This window comes from Anopheles moucheti, chromosome 3, assembly GCF_943734755.1.
Source record: "Anopheles moucheti chromosome 3, idAnoMoucSN_F20_07, whole genome shotgun sequence".
Taxonomy (NCBI): domain Eukaryota; kingdom Metazoa; phylum Arthropoda; class Insecta; order Diptera; family Culicidae; genus Anopheles; species Anopheles moucheti.
Genome location: NC_069141.1, coordinates 89829752 through 89847795, shown reverse-complemented (window position 1 = coordinate 89847795; position 18044 = coordinate 89829752). Strand labels below are relative to the sequence as shown.

Here is an 18044-nt window from a genome sequence, read left to right as displayed (position 1 = left end):
TATCGTTTCATGGTAAACTTTGAGTGGGGACTGATTAGTTGTTTTGGCTTACGCCGGTTTCAGGGTTACGCAAAGTAACTACGGGACTTCATGCGCGGTTTAGTAAACAGAGAGATACTTAGAAGTAGTACTCGCACCGGACGTTAGACGTGACGATGCTACTTCTCACTATGATATCTCTAGAGAAATGCAACTTCCATAACTGTTATGAACAGTTATAAGCGTGCACAATTTCATAAATCAAGTTTTTTTCGGTTACGGAGCACAACTGTACTGCCCGAACGGAGATTCAACTTGAGAGTAGATCAACGTTGGAATTTCTCACAATGTTTTGAGTCTTACAAGCCAGACAAACAATCTAATATGATGTATATGCAGTAACATTCGAGATGCTTCTCCTGCGTTCTTCTATAAAAAGTAATGATTTGCTGAACGAATATTTACATTTCTCACTCGTTTCCTTTCTCAATATTTTTCAGTACACCTGAAATTGCTTTCAAACACCGTGCAAATGGTATGATTTCTATGAATATGAATATTATGTATCTCTTCCTGTTTTTTGTGCAATGTTTTAAAGATTCACATACGTTAGAGATTACTGCACTGTACAGGCGACATTTCCTATGTGGAGTTACTACTGCTTTGCGTTAACTCCTCGTAATGTCGCACCAAGATAATATTTATCGATTGCAGCCCTACGTTTTCTCACAAATCTGTGTATTTCCGTCAACTGAGTGTAAAATAAAATCAGATTATTAAGATAACTAAATGAAGGGAGACTTTACAGGGAAACATAATGTTGCTAACACATCGAGTTTAAATTGAAAAAATCCAACATTCACAGCTATCGGTGTTGCAGGGGATATGGGTCTTTTGATTGGCGGGAATTGTACGGTTGAATAGGTTTTTTTGCTAAGCATTAGTTACAATTCCCTTATTCTCTGTGCTTCCTTCTCCTACACGGCTGCTTCGTACGTTAATAAAATGGTAGTTCCTTCTGACACGAATGTATAATTTTATATTAGTTATGTATATATGTTTTATGGTACCTTGCTTTAGTGTTTCGTGTATATATAATATGCCCTTTCTGTCTACGTCGTTATATGTGAGTGATTGTGTGGTGTAGTGTTTGTTTGCATTGGTGCACAAGTGTATATATTTTTCTCACTATCATGTTCTATTCCACACATCCACCGCCGTGTCTTTATATAGATTACTCATCTATACAAAACTTTGCTCTACGGTTTCTAGGTGGTTCTATCGTTTGTTTTGTATTATCATATAATATGCTCAAATCAAACACCAAGGATTGTACCATTTGTCGCAGTTCTGCGCTCTCTCTCTCTGTCGTTCATGTGGATGTATGTGTGTGTATGCATGTTTGTGATAGCAACAATTTGCATCTAGGAAAGTCTTTATGTTTCATGATTTGCCTGCCCGCATGGTGCCTGAGGATGGCAGCAGTACGGCTTCACGGTACTGATTCAATTTTGTTTTCCCGGCCGCAGATATTTATCGTACTTGAGGGTAGCTGTTTTTTCGAGCCGGCTTCATATAGTGCCGCTTTACTCGCAAAGGAGCACTACTTCACTTATAGTCTTTACACATTGTTTAATCATGATTTAAATATCTACAAAATAAACAACATCCTATAATCATTCATTGTTATCTGCATGGGATACATTGCGATAAATTAAAGCGTAAAATCAAGTCTACAAACTTTCGTCTATGATAACATTAAATGCTTGTTTGAAGGTCGGTTTCATAAATGACAAAGTGGAGCTTTCATTAAATTGTTGTCAAAGTATAAACCGATTTAAAGGGCTATGGCGCATTGAAACTATGTGTATACCACTGTAAATCTTTCTTGAAAGTATCTTGTTTTACGGAGGTGCATGCACTGTACGCACGTTTTCTATAAATCACAATGAAATTAACTGAAATCGGATGAACGACTATAGTTAAGAAGTCTGTCTGTCCATCTTAATGTACTAACACGTATATAGATCCAGACCAGGGCTTTTGCTTTGCATTTTCCGCCGGATAGATTCAATTCTGGTTACACATCTTTTCTACCAACCAATCCTTTCTCTTCCAAATCACATCACTTTTAAATCATTTATCCCATCAACAACATTCACACCCTGATGTCCAATGAATTCGATCGCGTATTTAGGACACCAGGAACTAGCATTCGTGCATAAAATTTAACAATTTTCTATTGTATAGAACGATTGAAAAATATACCATCTGTCACGATCGGTTGCGATTAAATAACCTTCCGACTTTTTTCCATTCTTGTACCATCGATTCCGTATTAAAGTCTCTTCATCTGACCTCCTGCTACCTTACCAGACTGTGTTAATAAAAAAACTAATACACAACAGGGCGTTATAAAATAGTATGTGAAGCACAAGGACGTATGAAACAAAACTCCCATATGACTAGAATGAAAGCTTCTCATCCTTGTCTGCAAATGCCTAACCTTTGCTTTTACACCGAACCCAATGCTATCCATATGAAATAATTAGAATTGTAGACGAATTTACCGTCTCCATTGGGGGTTGGAAGGGTTCCGATAATTTATAGGATAATAGATACTTTTGCGTGTCTTTTCGCCACCCGTTGCTCGTCCGTTTAAAATTGTGTGATATGAAAATTCGTACTTTGAAGTGGTTGTCCTAGAAATAGTTCCCTCGGATAGTGTACCAATCGATTAGACTGTAAAATATGTGTTTGTGTGTTTTTAAACAGGGATAGAGAGACAATGGGGATAGTGGGAGAGGGTTAGAGAGGCAGAAAAGTGTGAGCGTTGACTTACAGCATCACGATCAGCAGCAGTAGCAGCAACCACAGCAGCACCAATTTAATGGGCCAGTCGAGCGAGAAACCCTGTGATCCCACTCCCAACACCAATCGACATGTTGTGTATGAGTGCATGTAAGCGGTCGTTTTTATCGATGTCCACGATAGCCGCTCACACCACTCTACAGATGGCTTGCATCGTAGTCGGGAATGTGATTTAATTCCGTTTCACGGTTACTCCAGCGGAATAGCGGCGGTCCATTGCTAAAACAATACTTCATCTGTAGTGGTTCATCATTCTCCACGTAGTACATCAGATAGAAGTTACACATTTCGTCCTCGTTGGTGGCACTACAAATACACAGAAAGTCAGTCAGTGACGAATTATGCTACTACAAGGCTGCTCCCGTTCATTTTAATTACCCAATTTTCGTAATACGCGTCCGATTACTTTCCATGGTGCAGCGGGCAGCGAGACGGTCATTCTTACGAATTGGATCGCGGCTTTCCACGGGATAGAACATCTGTGGTGTCAGTGGGTCACGCTTGCCAAGCAGTGTCCACTGGTCAGTGCCGGCGTCGTCCTTACGAATCCGATATCCGGAAACCATTCGACCCAAGCTGTGCGTGTGCGTACGGTACGCGAACGGATAGATAACCTTTTCCTCCTGGATATCGCAGAGCGTTTCCATGTGTTCGGTTGCCATTGGTGGGATGTAGCCGGCCGTGCCGAGCAATATCACACCTGCCTGCTTCGATAATGGTTTCGTCGTGTAGTGGATGAATATGCCCGAGTCGTCGTAAGTGGTTCCGTCTGGTGCAGGACATGCAACGAGAGAAGATAAACGTTAATTAAGCCCATTCCGTACGTGAGCACTACAGAGACAGTCACCTAACCACCACCATCGGGGGAGGCGATTAAAATGGATGTAAATTAATGGAGCTGACAAACTAATTGGACGAGGGATTTATGAATCTGCGCCACGCCAATTTGTTGCATTCGAACGTGTAACGTTCAAAGATTTCAACGAAGAGAGCTTTATAGAGTGCAGCAAATGAACTTCGTCCTTGACTACCTTGGTTCACTGAGCAACAAATTCAGGACGACTGTTTTCGTTCGACTTTATCACCACCTTACCAGGGATACATTCGATTGCATTATTCACCATCGAAGGATTTTGCGTATCAGACAGCTAAGACGTGTCAAACTATCGTGTTTTCGATAGAAGTAACATCATTTGCTGCACTATAATGCACACGACAAGGATTTACAGCAGCAGTAGACCCTTTGTCCTTCTAAATAAAACAAAAATGTTAACAATTTATTGCATAATATATTGTAATTAAAAACGGAGCAGTATCTGAGATCCTTCCCGAGTCTTGCCCCGTAGACACAGTAACAGTGAATTCGTCTCAAGCACCACCGTTTATGGTTGGTTGGCCTTCAAATAACTATACGAAACAAAAGCCTTATCTCCATATCCTTTCGAGCATTTCCGTCAAGCACCGGTCGAAGTTGTTGGAGCGCACCTCATGAATGATTTATCGAATCGCTTCTCTTTCTCTGCAACCTCGGGGATATCAAGTCTGCAAAAGCGTCCTTTCATCGGTCTGGCAGGATTCTTCGCTCGTAGTCTCACACGAAGCAGCCAAGGTCTATGTCACTACCACCAATTCAATGGCTTTGTGTTGAATAACCACAGCGATAAATTTATGTTGTCAAACGTTAGACGGTGTAAAACAACCCATTTCGATGCCGAGATTTGTGGAGATATAAATTTACATACAACGGACACTTTGCTTACTTTGTGAGATTTACATTTTAAGCGACAGACCCTGTTGAATGTAACTTAATTTTAAGCTGTAGTAACTTGAGCAGGCGGAAGAATTAAACCAACTCGCTTTCCAGGTGTATTCGCTGTTGTGGTAAAACCGAAACCACTAAAATCCATTCACCTCAGGGCGACCGCGAGCTTTCCCACTACTTGACTTCTTTCCCGGCTTTTCTTCGAAGGTGCCAACAACTCTTCCATCTTCCGTAATCTTCTCCAATGGTGATTGTTTGTCGTCCAACATGAGCAGAGCTAGGCGAAAATTATCGAATGGTTCGTGGAAATGGCACAACAAACCCAACAGCCAGTGATGGTTTCTGGTTACTCGCGCAAACAACCGTGAAGGCTTGTGGCAGTATTTAAGGCAACGGTGGCCAGCATGAAGCTGGTAGAGATGATCTCTTCCATCTGGTTGAAGTGCCACCATCATGAAAGGTTAGCGTTTTGCCATTAACAGCAATTAAAACATTACCCAAGTTAATAGCGCGCCTAACAGCTACACTGGCCAATTTAATTCCTGCATGGTTCATGATTAGAACATACTTAACGATATACAAATCACGTACAAAAAAGCCTCCCATCATTCGTGACAGAACGCTTTTCAAATCTGTCTTGCAGTTATACGCAGCATTTGGGGCAACAACATCGAACTGTTGGAGCATGCTTTACATTTCTTGTTCCTTTCGTGACTGCCGTGTTTTTGGTGTGGAAATTTGACCTGAGAAAAAGGGATTTTCATGCTCTCCTGTTCACACACAAACACCGCTTCCGCACGGACATTTCAACAGGTGTCGTGAACGTTGACGGGTTCGTAACGTGGCGATAAACGCAATCGAAAGAGCAGCACGTCATCGGCACTCGACTCGCTTGCGAAGTTCGTGAGTAGAATTTACTGCCGCGATACCTCACAGACGATGACTGTTTGTGTGAAATAAAATATGAATCGTTAAAAGTGCTGAAAGCGAACCGAGTACCACGTTCCAACCGGATGGGAAATTGTTTCTTTCTTTTCCGGTAAAAATTTTTGAAAGGTATTTCTGGTATACAGCGGAATGGGTGGTTTTTACAGCAAACGACTGGACGATTAATTTCAATGCATACCCCCCTTGGGTAATGCTTCGCCCGGAAGGAAAGGGCCAGAAGTTATGGTGTAGCGATTGGATGACAAAACTTTCCATGCTAGCAATTTACTCCCGTGGAACCTTCCACCAAAGAACACAAAAAAGAGATGATAAATTAGCTTCCGGCGAATAACGTGTAGCCATCAAAATGTACTCCGTCGTGTACTTTACGCCCAACCACTCAACAGTGGAACCGAGGATACATTCGAATAGATTGGTTACTTGCCTTTTTTCGAGGATTTCACTAACCCTGTATGTCCTTTCTGGTACGTTCGGCATGAACGTACCACTTGGCGCAATGTTACCGCCTTTTGGGACTACTGGTGCCCGGGGTTCGTCTACTGCTTTGAATACATCGGAAAGCGAGCGTGGGTAGCGATGGCATTTATCTCGGAATTACCTGCCACCTACACGCATTATGTTGCACTCCTCTGAACGATAACGACGATTTTACCAACCCTCGCTGAACCATCGTGGCCCAAAGCACATCGCAGGAAGAACATTCCAACGAGTACGAAACAAAAAGAGAGCCACCACCAGCACCTTTAGAGCTCTCCGGCTGAACCCACCAACTCAATTAAGTTTTCCATTCCACGGGGCGAGCGGGAAAAGTGGATCCCAGCAGAGAATCATAAAATTTTGATTCATTCCTAACCGCGAGATGCTTCTCCGGGTTTAGACGTAAATCCTGCCCTGCTGCGAAAATATATATACCGTGGGTGTTTGTAAATGAAATTTCCTGCGTTACAACACTGTCCGACGGTATCCAATATCCCAAGACCCTTCCCGCGAAAATTTTACCTACGCTTGTTGGTTGGGTTACTTCGGGTAGCTTTGTAAAGTTTGCAACCTTCAAATGTTTTCGCTTCATTCATTCGTCTAACTCTGGGAGAGTGTTTTAATAAACAACCTCCCCATACAGACATCCGGACTTTTGTGCCTTTACCTTTGAACTTATCGATATGAGCGTAGTGGACCTGCAGCACGATGTACTGAATCGGCGAGTCCTTGCCGACCTTAAATCCAACTCCTTCCGGTAGCTCCAGCTTCGGTGCGTCACGGGCCCACGCGTAGATAATCTGCGTCGGTGCGCCACTGCCACAGGGACTGCCACTTTCCTCGCTACCTCCCGCCATTTCTCCGCAGTTCCTGGAGGACGAATAAGAAGTCACACATGTATTAAACAACAGATGCTCCATCATTTTTTGGGGTGACATTTGTAACGAAGCTTCTCCACGTAGGCTAAACTTACCATACGGCCGATTCGGAACCGGGCTGTCCACAGCCATACAGCAGCATATGGTGGGCGGTGGCCATCGTGGCGTTCGGTTCGAAGCCCACTTTACCGGTGAGGGGAGTAGCAAAAAACACAAACGAGAAATTAATATAGATAATCGAGGCAATTTCTTCCTGGTATCTGCCTGGCACATCTGCCAAGCAAGACGAAACTTACCGATGTAGTAGCTCTTCGTGTAGTCCACCTTTACCGGTGTGCACAGGTAGAGTTCGGGCTGCAAAGGCAAACAGACGGATAGACAACGACATTAGTATATCAGGAAAATATACAAAGTTGGTGGTAAAGTTGGTCATGACCGTGTGAACCACGTATCCTTTTTTTCTCGCTCCTGTGTGGGCAAGCCATTTCGACCACAAGCTTAGCGAAAAGCTTGGAATTGATTCGTTGAGTGTATCATTAGTAAAATAAGCTATGGTCGACGGTGTTTTTTTTCTCCCCAAATTACGCAGAAAGGAATCATAATGGTGCGAGTTGGCTTCTTGTTACGGGAATGGCGTTTTGTTAATTGGGCCTCATTAGCACTAGTGTTCCTCAAAAAGTTTTCCGTGTTCGAGGAATTGGAGATGTTGATCGTGTGAATATTTAGTATTTTCTGTGTAAAGTGCGACTGATAACATGTTTAATTGTCAGATGCTTGAAGCGTCAGCAAAGTCGTTTTGAACTCCCCGATTAAAAGAACACCATTTTGTTGATCTAAAGATGGCAAATTGTTCACAAAATTCACAACGGTAGGAAACTGTTGTGTATTTTCCATTTTAACCACCAACCACGAGCTAACGACCGCCCGAACTCGATGGTGCTCGATTAAACCATCATAAAAACCTGCACCATCACTCTTGCGACCATCTTGTGCCAAAGCATATTACACTCTTGGAGCCATTCCGAGATGGATGCTTTTAATCAAATGAACTCTGCAGAAACTTCCGCCCACTGGATATGCTTCCCCGACCCGCTTCGCTTCCTGGTACCTGTTGCACGGATAATCTGCGCATCCCACCCGGCATGTTTGGCGAACCCCTAAATTGAATTCACATTTACCGCCACTCACCGTTTGCGAAAAGTGAAGCGTACAGGCGAGCGAATGACGCTCGTTCGACGAGCTAAATTGAAAGTAACCAGGGCAAGCTCTCAGTGCGATAACGACAACCGTGGCACCAAGGAACACCAGGCAAGGTTCGAGAACGTTCCCACCCCGGGGGGTTTACCCCGAAACGGCGAAGATCTTTTGCCTCTGATCCTTTATCAGACTATTTGTGCTTCCATTATCCCGGGGTAGATTCGGATGTGCGCGGACAGAGCGAGGAATGAATGTCCGTAATGGAACGTTACAGAAAACTGGTGTACGCAATCAGCGCGAAACAGAGGCAAAGAAAAGCAACTACTAAGCGGATGGAAAAATAAATCTCTCCACAGCTTCTTGGCGTGCTGTACGGAACGGGAATTCATTTACTAACGATCGCACATTATTCCGGCCCATGCCCACCGTGTTGTCGTTTAATTCGAGGTCATGCTGGAGGTCAAGCTGTGATAACCACCGAGGGTGTAGTGCAGGTTAATAGGGAAAAACCGCATATTTTTACATGGTGCTTCTTTTCCTCACCAGCAACTACTTTCATCCTTTCTGGTCCTGGTTTGTTTGATACTTGTTGATGCCCTCCTTTTTGCGACAAAAAAAAGGTAAGGATATCCAATTTGTGTATCGGTCGACGTCGTGTCCAGCGTGTCGAACGATTTGTACCGGAGGAAAAAAGGGATATAGTTCCATCGTTGGAAATAACGAACTGGAATGGGAACAATCGGTGTACCACCATATGCGATTCAGATTGGGTCGGCTGGAACCGGAAGGGTACGCTTTAGTTCGGTACGTAAATGCAACATCCTACACAAAGATGTCCTACCTTCCGACAAAACCAGTCATCTGGCATGTCTGGTGGAAACATTCCATTAGTGAAGGTAGGTTTAAAATCGAAATGTCATTACAATCGATACGCCCAGCGACATGTGTGGAAAATTGGTTAGAAAAGGTCAACCTGCCATGATCATCTCGTTGTTTTTGGCGTTGACTTTGGATTTTTTCAAGTCGTTACCAAACACACTTCAATACATCACATAGGGGTCATCCTACGGAAAGGATCATTGCAGCAGTTGAATGATTAATAAAACTACGTCGTTACAATAAATCTAGAATCTCATTACAAGACAGACATGTACCAATTGCCCGGAGAACGTAAACCAAGAAGTAGATACAGCCTTATGCATCTCTGTATCTTTGGCGTGTACAATGTTGCACCATTCCAATTCTACGATACTGTGCAAGACGTTGAAGCTTTCCATCCATTTGCAAGGAAAAGCTCGTGCTCGGTGTGGTGGTTCTACTATGCATTTCAACACCTCTGGCCGTGATTGCGGAGGCGAGTAAGTAAAATGCACATGCAATGCACATACACTCAATTCTAGGGACCAAATCATACAAACTTCCGCCCATGGAACGTGAGCAACCAAACCAAGATGTGGGTCTAACGTGCCATACAGTTGGAGGTTTTCCATTTGTTCGTGAAGCTGTAACTTCTGAGAACGTTTTTTCCAAACCTTCCCAACTCGATCCTTCCCATCTTTCGCTATTCGCCTCTATTTGAAGGTCATGTTTGGGGAAAAAACAGCAAGCGCCCAAATCGTTCCACTAATTTCCATAATTAGCCCTATCTGGCCACGGGAAACAGAGACATAAAACAACGAAATACACCGACAAGCACCAGCAGCCAGGCGCAACGTTAAAAACACAAGAATATCAGGCAATTAAACATATTTTCTGCCATCAGTAGCTGCGGAGGATGCAGCGAAGAGTGTTTCCACTGTGCTCCCATAATTGTATAATTACGTGATAAGGTTTTTTTTTACAAATCAGTCGTTTGGATATCACTTTTTAAATTGAGATTCATTCTACGCAGCAACGCGAATAATCTCTAGGATTGATCAATCTCATTGGACAACATCGCTCGAAAAGGAAACATTTCCACCAAAAAGAGCTTCTAGAATGCGAATTGTACATAACAACATGATAGAGTAACGTCAAGTCCAGCAAAACATCGGTGGGGAATGTTTGTCTTGTACTCCCTTAGTGTACAACCCTCATCAATCGAAATACCACGAAATTGTGTTACACAAGACAACAACACAGCAAACATTCTATTAACATTGCGAAATCATCGTCCCGAGAGTGAATGGTTCCGGGCAGAAAACATACAAATTCCGGCACTGCAAATACCTCAAGCAGTTCGCAAGAATCAATGACTCGACCCTTCACCGTTGGGAAGAAGTTCAGACAAGTACCCAACAAGACAAGGAGTTCGGATTAAATAACCTTCCCAAACAATTCCACCACACAGGTACAGGGTACGGCAACGTAGTGGTTGTGCTATCCAAAAACCAACCAAAACAGCAATGCTGGACGAGGGATTACCGGTCGTCAGGTGTTTTGATCGGAATTTACTTGTGTATCGGAGATGATTGTAACAAGCGTCATATCACGTCCAATGTCCCTTTTTTTGCCCACAACTAGACATAACCTGGGAAACCAATCCTTGCGGGATGTTTTCTTGCGTGGCCGCGGCACCGGACTGGTACCACCCAACACAACCAAACAAAACACGTATCACTCTCGTCCGTCGTTCGCTAAAAGCATCGGTACAGGGGTCTAAAATTAGCTTAACTTCCATTAGATGTGCTGGTGTTGGACTTGCTAAAGGATGAATTATGGTGTAGCGAACGGGGGAGAGTCGGTGCTTGATGCTTTATCCATTCTGCCATCGTTGCTTCAGGGTAGGGAACACAGTGAGCCAAAAATAGCACCACCTACGCATTGATTTATCAAAAGATGGAAAATACTGCGTAGGCGAAGGAGTGTTTTTCAATACTTCCTCATCCCTTCACGGATTTCATCTTCCAGTAATTCGAAGCAGAAGTGAGTCACGCGTCCCGCCATTGCTCTCACCCATAGGTACACAACGCAAAAAGCTTCCGTAGCAAGCTGTAATAGATTTTGATAAGCATGTCGCATGTAGAAGATCGCTAAAACACCCTCGCGGATGTTGCTGATCTCGATGTCAACGCCTTTCTTCCATCCGTTGCATCATCATCCGCCGTGGTGCGGTGTCAAATTGATGGATTGATGGTTCGCTTCTTGTAGCACGCGTCCGCCAGCTGGCGTCTTTCGAGGCGGAAAATGTGAGGTACGTGATGTATCTCGAGAACGAGTCCTACTCTCGGTATCATAGATTCATTTCGTTTCCTTCGAACAGCCAACACACGCACGCACAATTAGGCGTATGATTGTGACAAACGGTTCATCCATAAATTATGCCATTACCCGTACTGTGGATGAGCGCAGTTGTAAGGTTGCATTGAATCTGGGAGATATGTTGTCATTTTCCTAGCTCAAATCAATTCCACCCAGTTCTGCAAAACTTGCAAAAAAAAATCACAATAATTGCCCAAACAATGCATCCAAATTTGAGAGCTTTTTACTGCGAATTCTTCATCTTACCGTAACAGGCCTTCCTTATCATCTTGTTAACACAGCGTTGATTTCATGCAACAAGGTGCTACTATTCCTGCTTCCTTCATTTCCAAACGCAATTCTTCAGCAAATGACGGTACATTTTCCTAGAAGTGGTTGTCAGTAATAAGCTTTACATTAGCGCACACCTCGTCTGTTTGTTTTCCTTCCCAAAATGAAAGCTGCCCTATTCGTTTGCGTACAAATTGCGATGTTCTGCCATTTTCATTATTAGCGTCACAAGCCCGGCTCGCATATAAAGACACATTGTTGTGTGATGTGTATGTGTGTATAAAATTATTCATGTATAATTTAACAACTTCCGGTAACGGGTTTTCGTGTTCACTTGGGATTCGCCCTCAAACGAAATAAGGCGAACTTTTGATTGTAAATATTCATCGCCGTGCACATCTTTTCGCTGCTTTGTATCCTGCAGCCAAGGGGGGCATCGCCAAATCACACCAGAAAGGATTTCACAAAACTTTGCTCATAAATATAGCCATAATTAGTAAGGTGTTTGTGTGTAGGAGGGAATGCGAAGACACGCCATTTCTGCCACGTTCCCTTACCGGGCACTGCGATCGAGCATATCCAGATGGAACCAATTTTCCATCATCAAACTTAATCAGCCACCGTCTACAGGATCCCTCCTCCTCTAACCCTTTGGTCCAACGTCGGAAAAGGGTTAAATTAATGTTCCACAAATTATGATGTCCCGCCAAAGAAGGCCCAACAAGGATGTTTGCCGTTCGGGGATCAACACAGTAGGAAAGTGTTGTGACGAGATAGAGAGAGAGAGAGAGAGAAGCTGAAATTATTGATTCTGATGAAACCTAAATAAATAAAAGCCTCTCTATGTGTATGCCGATCTACGTTATGGGGAAAAGTGTGATAATGCGAAGAAGCATTTATGTGTCCTGATGATGGTGGAGTCTTAGAGTTTCTTTTCAAGTAAAGTTTTCTTTTTCAACTGTTACTAATCACACTGCAACGTTACACGATGAAGCAAAGAAGGAGCTTAATAATCAATAGCACAATCTGCTTTGGGGAGGTGTTTTCCCCGACAACCGAACACAGTCACCCAACGACGAAAATCCCACCTAACTCGAAGCAATATGCTAACCATACCCATTCTACACCAAGTGTTTTTTTCGGCTCCGTCTCCTTCTCGAATGAGCGTCAATAGCGTCAGGCGCTAGAGTATGAATCAACATCAAGAAACCACAGCGTCCTTGCCCTGCCGATCCTTCCCTGGAGTGGATTTCCACGCTTTCCACGGTGCAAGTGTGTGCGTACGTGCGTAACCGGACCTGCGAAGAAAATGCCGGCAAAGCAACGTATCACGACGCCACGAAAGTCCCGACATGCCCTCTCACTCTGTTTCTGACGTCATAGCGCACGGTGTTGTGTACGTATACGGTTACGTCCTAAAATCCAAGGACTTTGGAGTCTGAGCAAACAGCTGCCGCTAAATCTATCCACCCAAAATCTGGCAAGAAATATGGAACGCCGGGGAAAGGGAGCCAAACGAATGCACGCAGGGAGCGTGTGTTCACGTGCGTTCTACTAATTGAGGACGAGACTACGACGTAGTGGAGTTCCATTTGTTTGCCGACAAAGCTTAAAAGGACGAAAGCTGGTGTGAGCGTTGCTGTGTGGTGCTTCCTGTTCAGGGTACTTTTGCTCCCCATTCACACAGTTTTGTAAAAAATGGAACAAACATTTTCCAAAACAATAAGAATCGCTGTGAGGAGGAAAATAAAACAAGCTTTCTGTTGCGAAGCATGACATCCAATTTTGGTTGGCAAATTTTACTTCCAACACAATGCACAAATACAAGGGAACAGTGCAAACATAATTGTCGAAAACACAACAAACGAACAAACATAATGGGAAAGCTTTTCCATAAACTCGAACAGCGTGCGTCACAGCGCCCACGACTGGATCCGCTTCAAATGAAAACTTTTGCTACAGTACGGCCGGTGGGTGGATGAAAAGTGTCTAAAAATAGTACAAACAATTTAAAATTTCATCCACTTTTGCCTGCATTAGCTCATACTAAAGCAAAACGAGCAGAAGTGCGAACCATTATGCAGCAATGTAAATGCACCGGAGCAATAGTGATCTTCTCCTTTGGATGTAAGTGCAAGTCAGTGCCGCTGTAGTTGACAATCCAAAAAGGGACAATTCGGCGTAAAGCACATAACGAAAGTAATGGAATATGGCCCGGTTTTCCCTATGAAACATGTTGCTCGATTTTAATTATACGGGACACGCTTTGCTGAAACAATTAGCGCAAGGATAAGGGAGATTGACTAGGAGTTGATAGTTGATGATTAAAGAAATGAAAAGTCAAGTGAACTCCGCCCGTCGATCAGTGCCATGCACCCATAATTACTCAGTACGCTAAAAAGGCGGTGGGAAAAAAATTCAGTCAAAGGAAAAATACATCTCACAACTCATTTTTTGCCAACTTTTAAAAGTTCTTCTGGTGAAATCGGAAACCGAAAAGTTCTACAGAGAGATGTTTCATGCTTCGAACAAATTTTAACCTCTTCTCGAGTTTGTAATGTAAAAGTCCGTCCTACTTGTTGCTCCACTTCTAATGAACAAAAAACCCTCTTGTCAGCTCCCGAAGTTTGCGAAAGCGAGATGACGACCAGCAGAGAACGGTAAGTAATTAATGCACTGAGTGTTCCTTAAAATGTTACAACAAAGTTTCGTTATCGTGATGAATTTATCAAAAGCAGGGTTTGTTTGTCCCTGTCGGAAGAATTCGTCTAGGCCACTGGAGATATTTACATTAGTCACACAATTCTGTGACGCTATCAAGATGCAACTGGCGGGTAATATTGCTAATGTTTATTCTATTGATCGAAATGAAAGAAAGGCAAAGATAACATAACCTTTAGTCCCATGCCAATGACAGGGAGGTAATCGAAAAACCATTACATTCAATTAAACATGCAAAAGCGCACGTTGACTGATCGAGCGTGCGGACATAATTGATTGGTTCGGCTACAATTGTCTGCACCAGCAACAGATCACACGAGCTGATGGTAGCTACATACAGCTTCATTAAATCATGCCTTAGACAACATTATCATGTCAATTGAGAAACTTCAACGGATATACCAACCGGAATACCCATGTAAACCGAGCCACTTACACCTTAGATGCTAAAAATTCTCCACAGATCTCGGGTTTTAAATCCATTGCCGTTCCTCAAGAAAAGATTCGTGCCAGCTCCCAGAGCACATTGAACTGCTCCAGATTGTTGGTGATATTTAACACCTCTGCCCTAATTGGATTCTCGAGAGCTGATACATCAATTCGGAACGTGCTCCAGAGGAAGGATCGTTCCCCGTCCAAAAACGTACAGGACATGTAGTAAAAGTCCATCTGTCTAACGTTCTTCTGTGTCACGTACTGCCCGATGCGTTACACCGGAAGAACCATCGTTGAAAGTTCCCTGAGAATGGAAGTAAATGATAATCATCTGTGCAAACATGACCGGTTTGACCGGTTGTTGTCACAAGCACGAGAGAAACGTGGCGGTGAAGAAGTTTCTGATTTTGTATGTTCTTCGATGCATGAACCACACACACACACCTGCAGAGAGCCGGTTCTGGTTTGCAATTGATGAGTGCAACAAGAACATTTTCAAACAAAACAGGTTAACTTCGGAATGAAGAAAGTTGCCCCGAAAGCATTGGAAAGTTTACAAAATTTCGAACGAAGACACTGAAGTTTGAAATTACCCTCAGGAAATTGCGATTGAAGTATTAAAGACACTGAAAAAGGGCTAAATACACTGAATAATAAATTAATATTCCCCCTATCAACACAGAAAGACTCTATGTCATCGGCATAGATAGATTACTTCAGTCTTATCTATAATTTGTTTATGTTTAACTTTGGAGTCTCTACTGGGTGTTGTACAACAAAAATCAACCCAAATGTAACACGAAATGTGTATATAACCTTTCTAAACATAAAGCGATCTAGAGTTAACTTAATTCCCCCCATTACAGCATGGTCTTATTGCACCTTACAGTACAGTAATCGAAGTGAAGGGCAATCGATCAAAGTTCTAGATTAGGCGTGACTTCGGGCACATTGCCACGTATACATCAACCGAAAGACAGGTTTTTTCTTCTCATTTTGCAGTCAGACACGCATGTTAAGAGCACTTGTTTTGGTTGGTGGTTTGTTTGTACAGGTTTTAGCTATGGCTGCTTTCAAAACAATTGCACTGCAGCGCGCTCTGATAAGGAATTTTCGAGTGGTGTAGTTTGTGTCGATTGTGACTCGATGTTACGTCATCGAATGAAGATCGCAAACGGGAAGCAGGATGTAGGTAGATCGATACATTCTCATATCGAGTGTCTTTATAAACATTTTTTTTACATAAAGAAAGTCGTTTAACACGGAGAGTAACTGTTCGATAAAGCATTATCATTCTCCTCTCGCTTTACATGACCCTGAATACGGACAGTATTGAGTAAAATTGCGCGTGGGTCGCATCTTATCACGCCGCACACTGTTGCTAAAAACTTGACGCACATTGGCACTTGACGCTACCATATGGTTGGCAGGGCGGCGTCATCATCCAGAACAGCCTTTTTCGAGTTTGCTAAACGTTTCCCAACAAAATTCCCTTCCTGCCTTGGCGACACAATTCGCCGAATAATTTCGTCTACTTAAGCTTTTATGCGTTAATCCCAGCGCCACCCTTGATCGAAGATTCATCCGGCCCAAAAAATCAGAAGTCACGTTAGTGACACTAGCCAAAGCCTACTACCGCTACCCGTTGACCTACACTTACCTTGTACGGGACGACCTTCGGCATCAGGAACGGGAACTTGCCTATCGGATAGCTCCCATCAGCACCACCCTCCGGAAGCCCACAGACCGAGGGCGGCACACCAATGGCCACCAAAACAGCCCAAATTGCCACCAACCACCACATTGAGGAATGTTGCAGACTGCACCTTTTACTACTGCTGCTGCTGTCACTTCTACTACTGAAGGTGAAGATGCTTTCGCTGCTATCGGATGCTGCTTCTGCTTCCATATGGAAACGACCGAACCGTAACGCTTGTGGACGTTGCATTGTTTCACTGTTTTACACTGCCTTCACACACCACACCAACACTGCTGTTGCACATCAGACACAACTACACACGGGTATGTGTTTGCCCCTTCCGAGGCACTCTGCTGGAAAATTGGGGTTTGAGCAGATGTTATGGAGAGGGTTTTTTACGCATACGAAACACTCTGCACGTGTTTGGTTGCGTTTTTTTCGGGGTGGAGGGTGAGATTTACGCCAAGATGGATGCTCTTCTCACAGCCACACACTAGTTCCAGTTCCTAGAAAAGCTGGGTCACTGAGAGGACAACCTTGAAGCGAAGGAATTCTTCCGCCGACAGCTTGGGCGTCTAATGGACTATTGTACATTTCCTTTCTAAAGAGGAATACTTGTGATGTAAATGTAAATTCCCAAAAATAATGCTGTCGAACGGTACTTTTTACACCACGTTACGTTCACCAGAGCAAGAAAGGTAACTCTCCGCCGCAAACGAACCGTTCGTCTCTTTTCAAGCTTCCATCTGCGAGGTGTGAAGTTTTGTGGCGCAGTACAAAAAAGGTTAAAATTTGGAGTTCAGCACCCAAAAGTACCTATAAATCAAGTAAAATCCTTCGATAAAGGGCGCGCATTTTCCACCGTATGTTAGGCTAAAGCTCTGTTTATTTGTGTATGTTTTGCAGGGAAATTCCACCGCTTGCTACTGTCACCGAAAGTTCTTATTTACTTTATGCTCAAAGAACTAAGTAAACAATCGACCATGTACAATTGTCCAATGATTTACGCTTTGTCGAACAAACACAATACAACCACAAACTGTTGATGCTTCGCAAAACTTGCCAAAATTTGTGGTGGTTTTTTTGTGCAAGTTTCTTTCTCTGTGATTAAGGATCACCCGAAGCATATACACTGCTTCGCACGCCTTTCAGTGGAACCTCGTACCGACGAATTTTAGAGCACTATATCACACGGAACCACAAAATCATTATGCTTGGCACCGATTTCTAAATCACTTTCGAACTATATCACTTGCCTTATCGTACAGTTTGCAACCCAGAGCCTGATTGAGTGTGCAACAGAAGCAGCACACAAAAACGCAGAGAAACCTGTCGCGAAAACACGACCGTCTCGTCCGGAGAATGGCGACACACAACAGAAGCTCTCACGCTTACCGAAACAGTTTGTAGCTTTCGGTAGTGAGACGGATTGAAGCTGTCAGATGCTCAAGGGCCGTGTACACGTTACGCATTGCTGCTCGGAAGAAGCTTTATTAGAGCTTTGGTTATTTTCTATATGTAAAAAATCCAGAGCAATTAATTTAAATGCGTCATAAAAAAATCTAAT

General features: G+C 43.3%; 1 protein-coding gene across 4 annotated transcripts; it reads right to left on the bottom strand.

The window, feature by feature from the left end:
• Positions 1 to 489: 489 nt before the first annotated feature.
• On the bottom strand, positions 490 to 17845 carry LOC128305460 (peptidylglycine alpha-hydroxylating monooxygenase). Of its 4 annotated transcripts, none has more exons than XR_008287460.1 (8): positions 17734 to 17845; positions 16439 to 16827; positions 7212 to 7269; positions 7011 to 7098; positions 6705 to 6907; positions 3229 to 3619; positions 2822 to 3156; positions 490 to 2721 (listed from the first exon to the last, which is right to left on the bottom strand). XR_008287460.1 is itself a non-coding variant. In XM_053042910.1 (7 exons), the coding sequence occupies exons 2-7, from the start codon at positions 16724 to 16726 to the stop codon at positions 2988 to 2990; spliced, it is 1197 nt and encodes a 398-aa protein (XP_052898870.1). In that variant the 5' UTR covers positions 16727 to 16827; positions 17734 to 17845; the 3' UTR covers positions 490 to 2987. The 4 variants fall into 4 exon arrangements, 2 of the variants coding, with proteins under 2 accessions (XP_052898870.1, XP_052898871.1); XR_008287461.1 differs by having other exon boundaries at positions 490 to 2681; XM_053042910.1 differs by having other exon boundaries at positions 490 to 3156.
• Positions 17846 to 18044: the final 199 nt, after the last annotated feature.

Excerpts from the sequence above, each read along its gene's own strand:
- LOC128305460 (XM_053042910.1), bottom strand. The coding sequence starts at position 16,726 with ATGCAACGTCCACAAGCGTTACGGTTCGGTCGTTTCCATATGGAAGCA. Across the intron at positions 7,270-16,438 it reads CGAAGGTCGTCCCGTACAAG|CCCGAACTCTACCTGTGCAC; the intron begins GTAAGTGTAGGT and ends TTGCCTTTGCAG. Across the intron at positions 3,620-6,704 it reads TCATATCGATAAGTTCAAAG|ACGGAACCACTTACGACGAC; the intron begins GTAAAGGCACAA and ends GTCCTGCACCAG.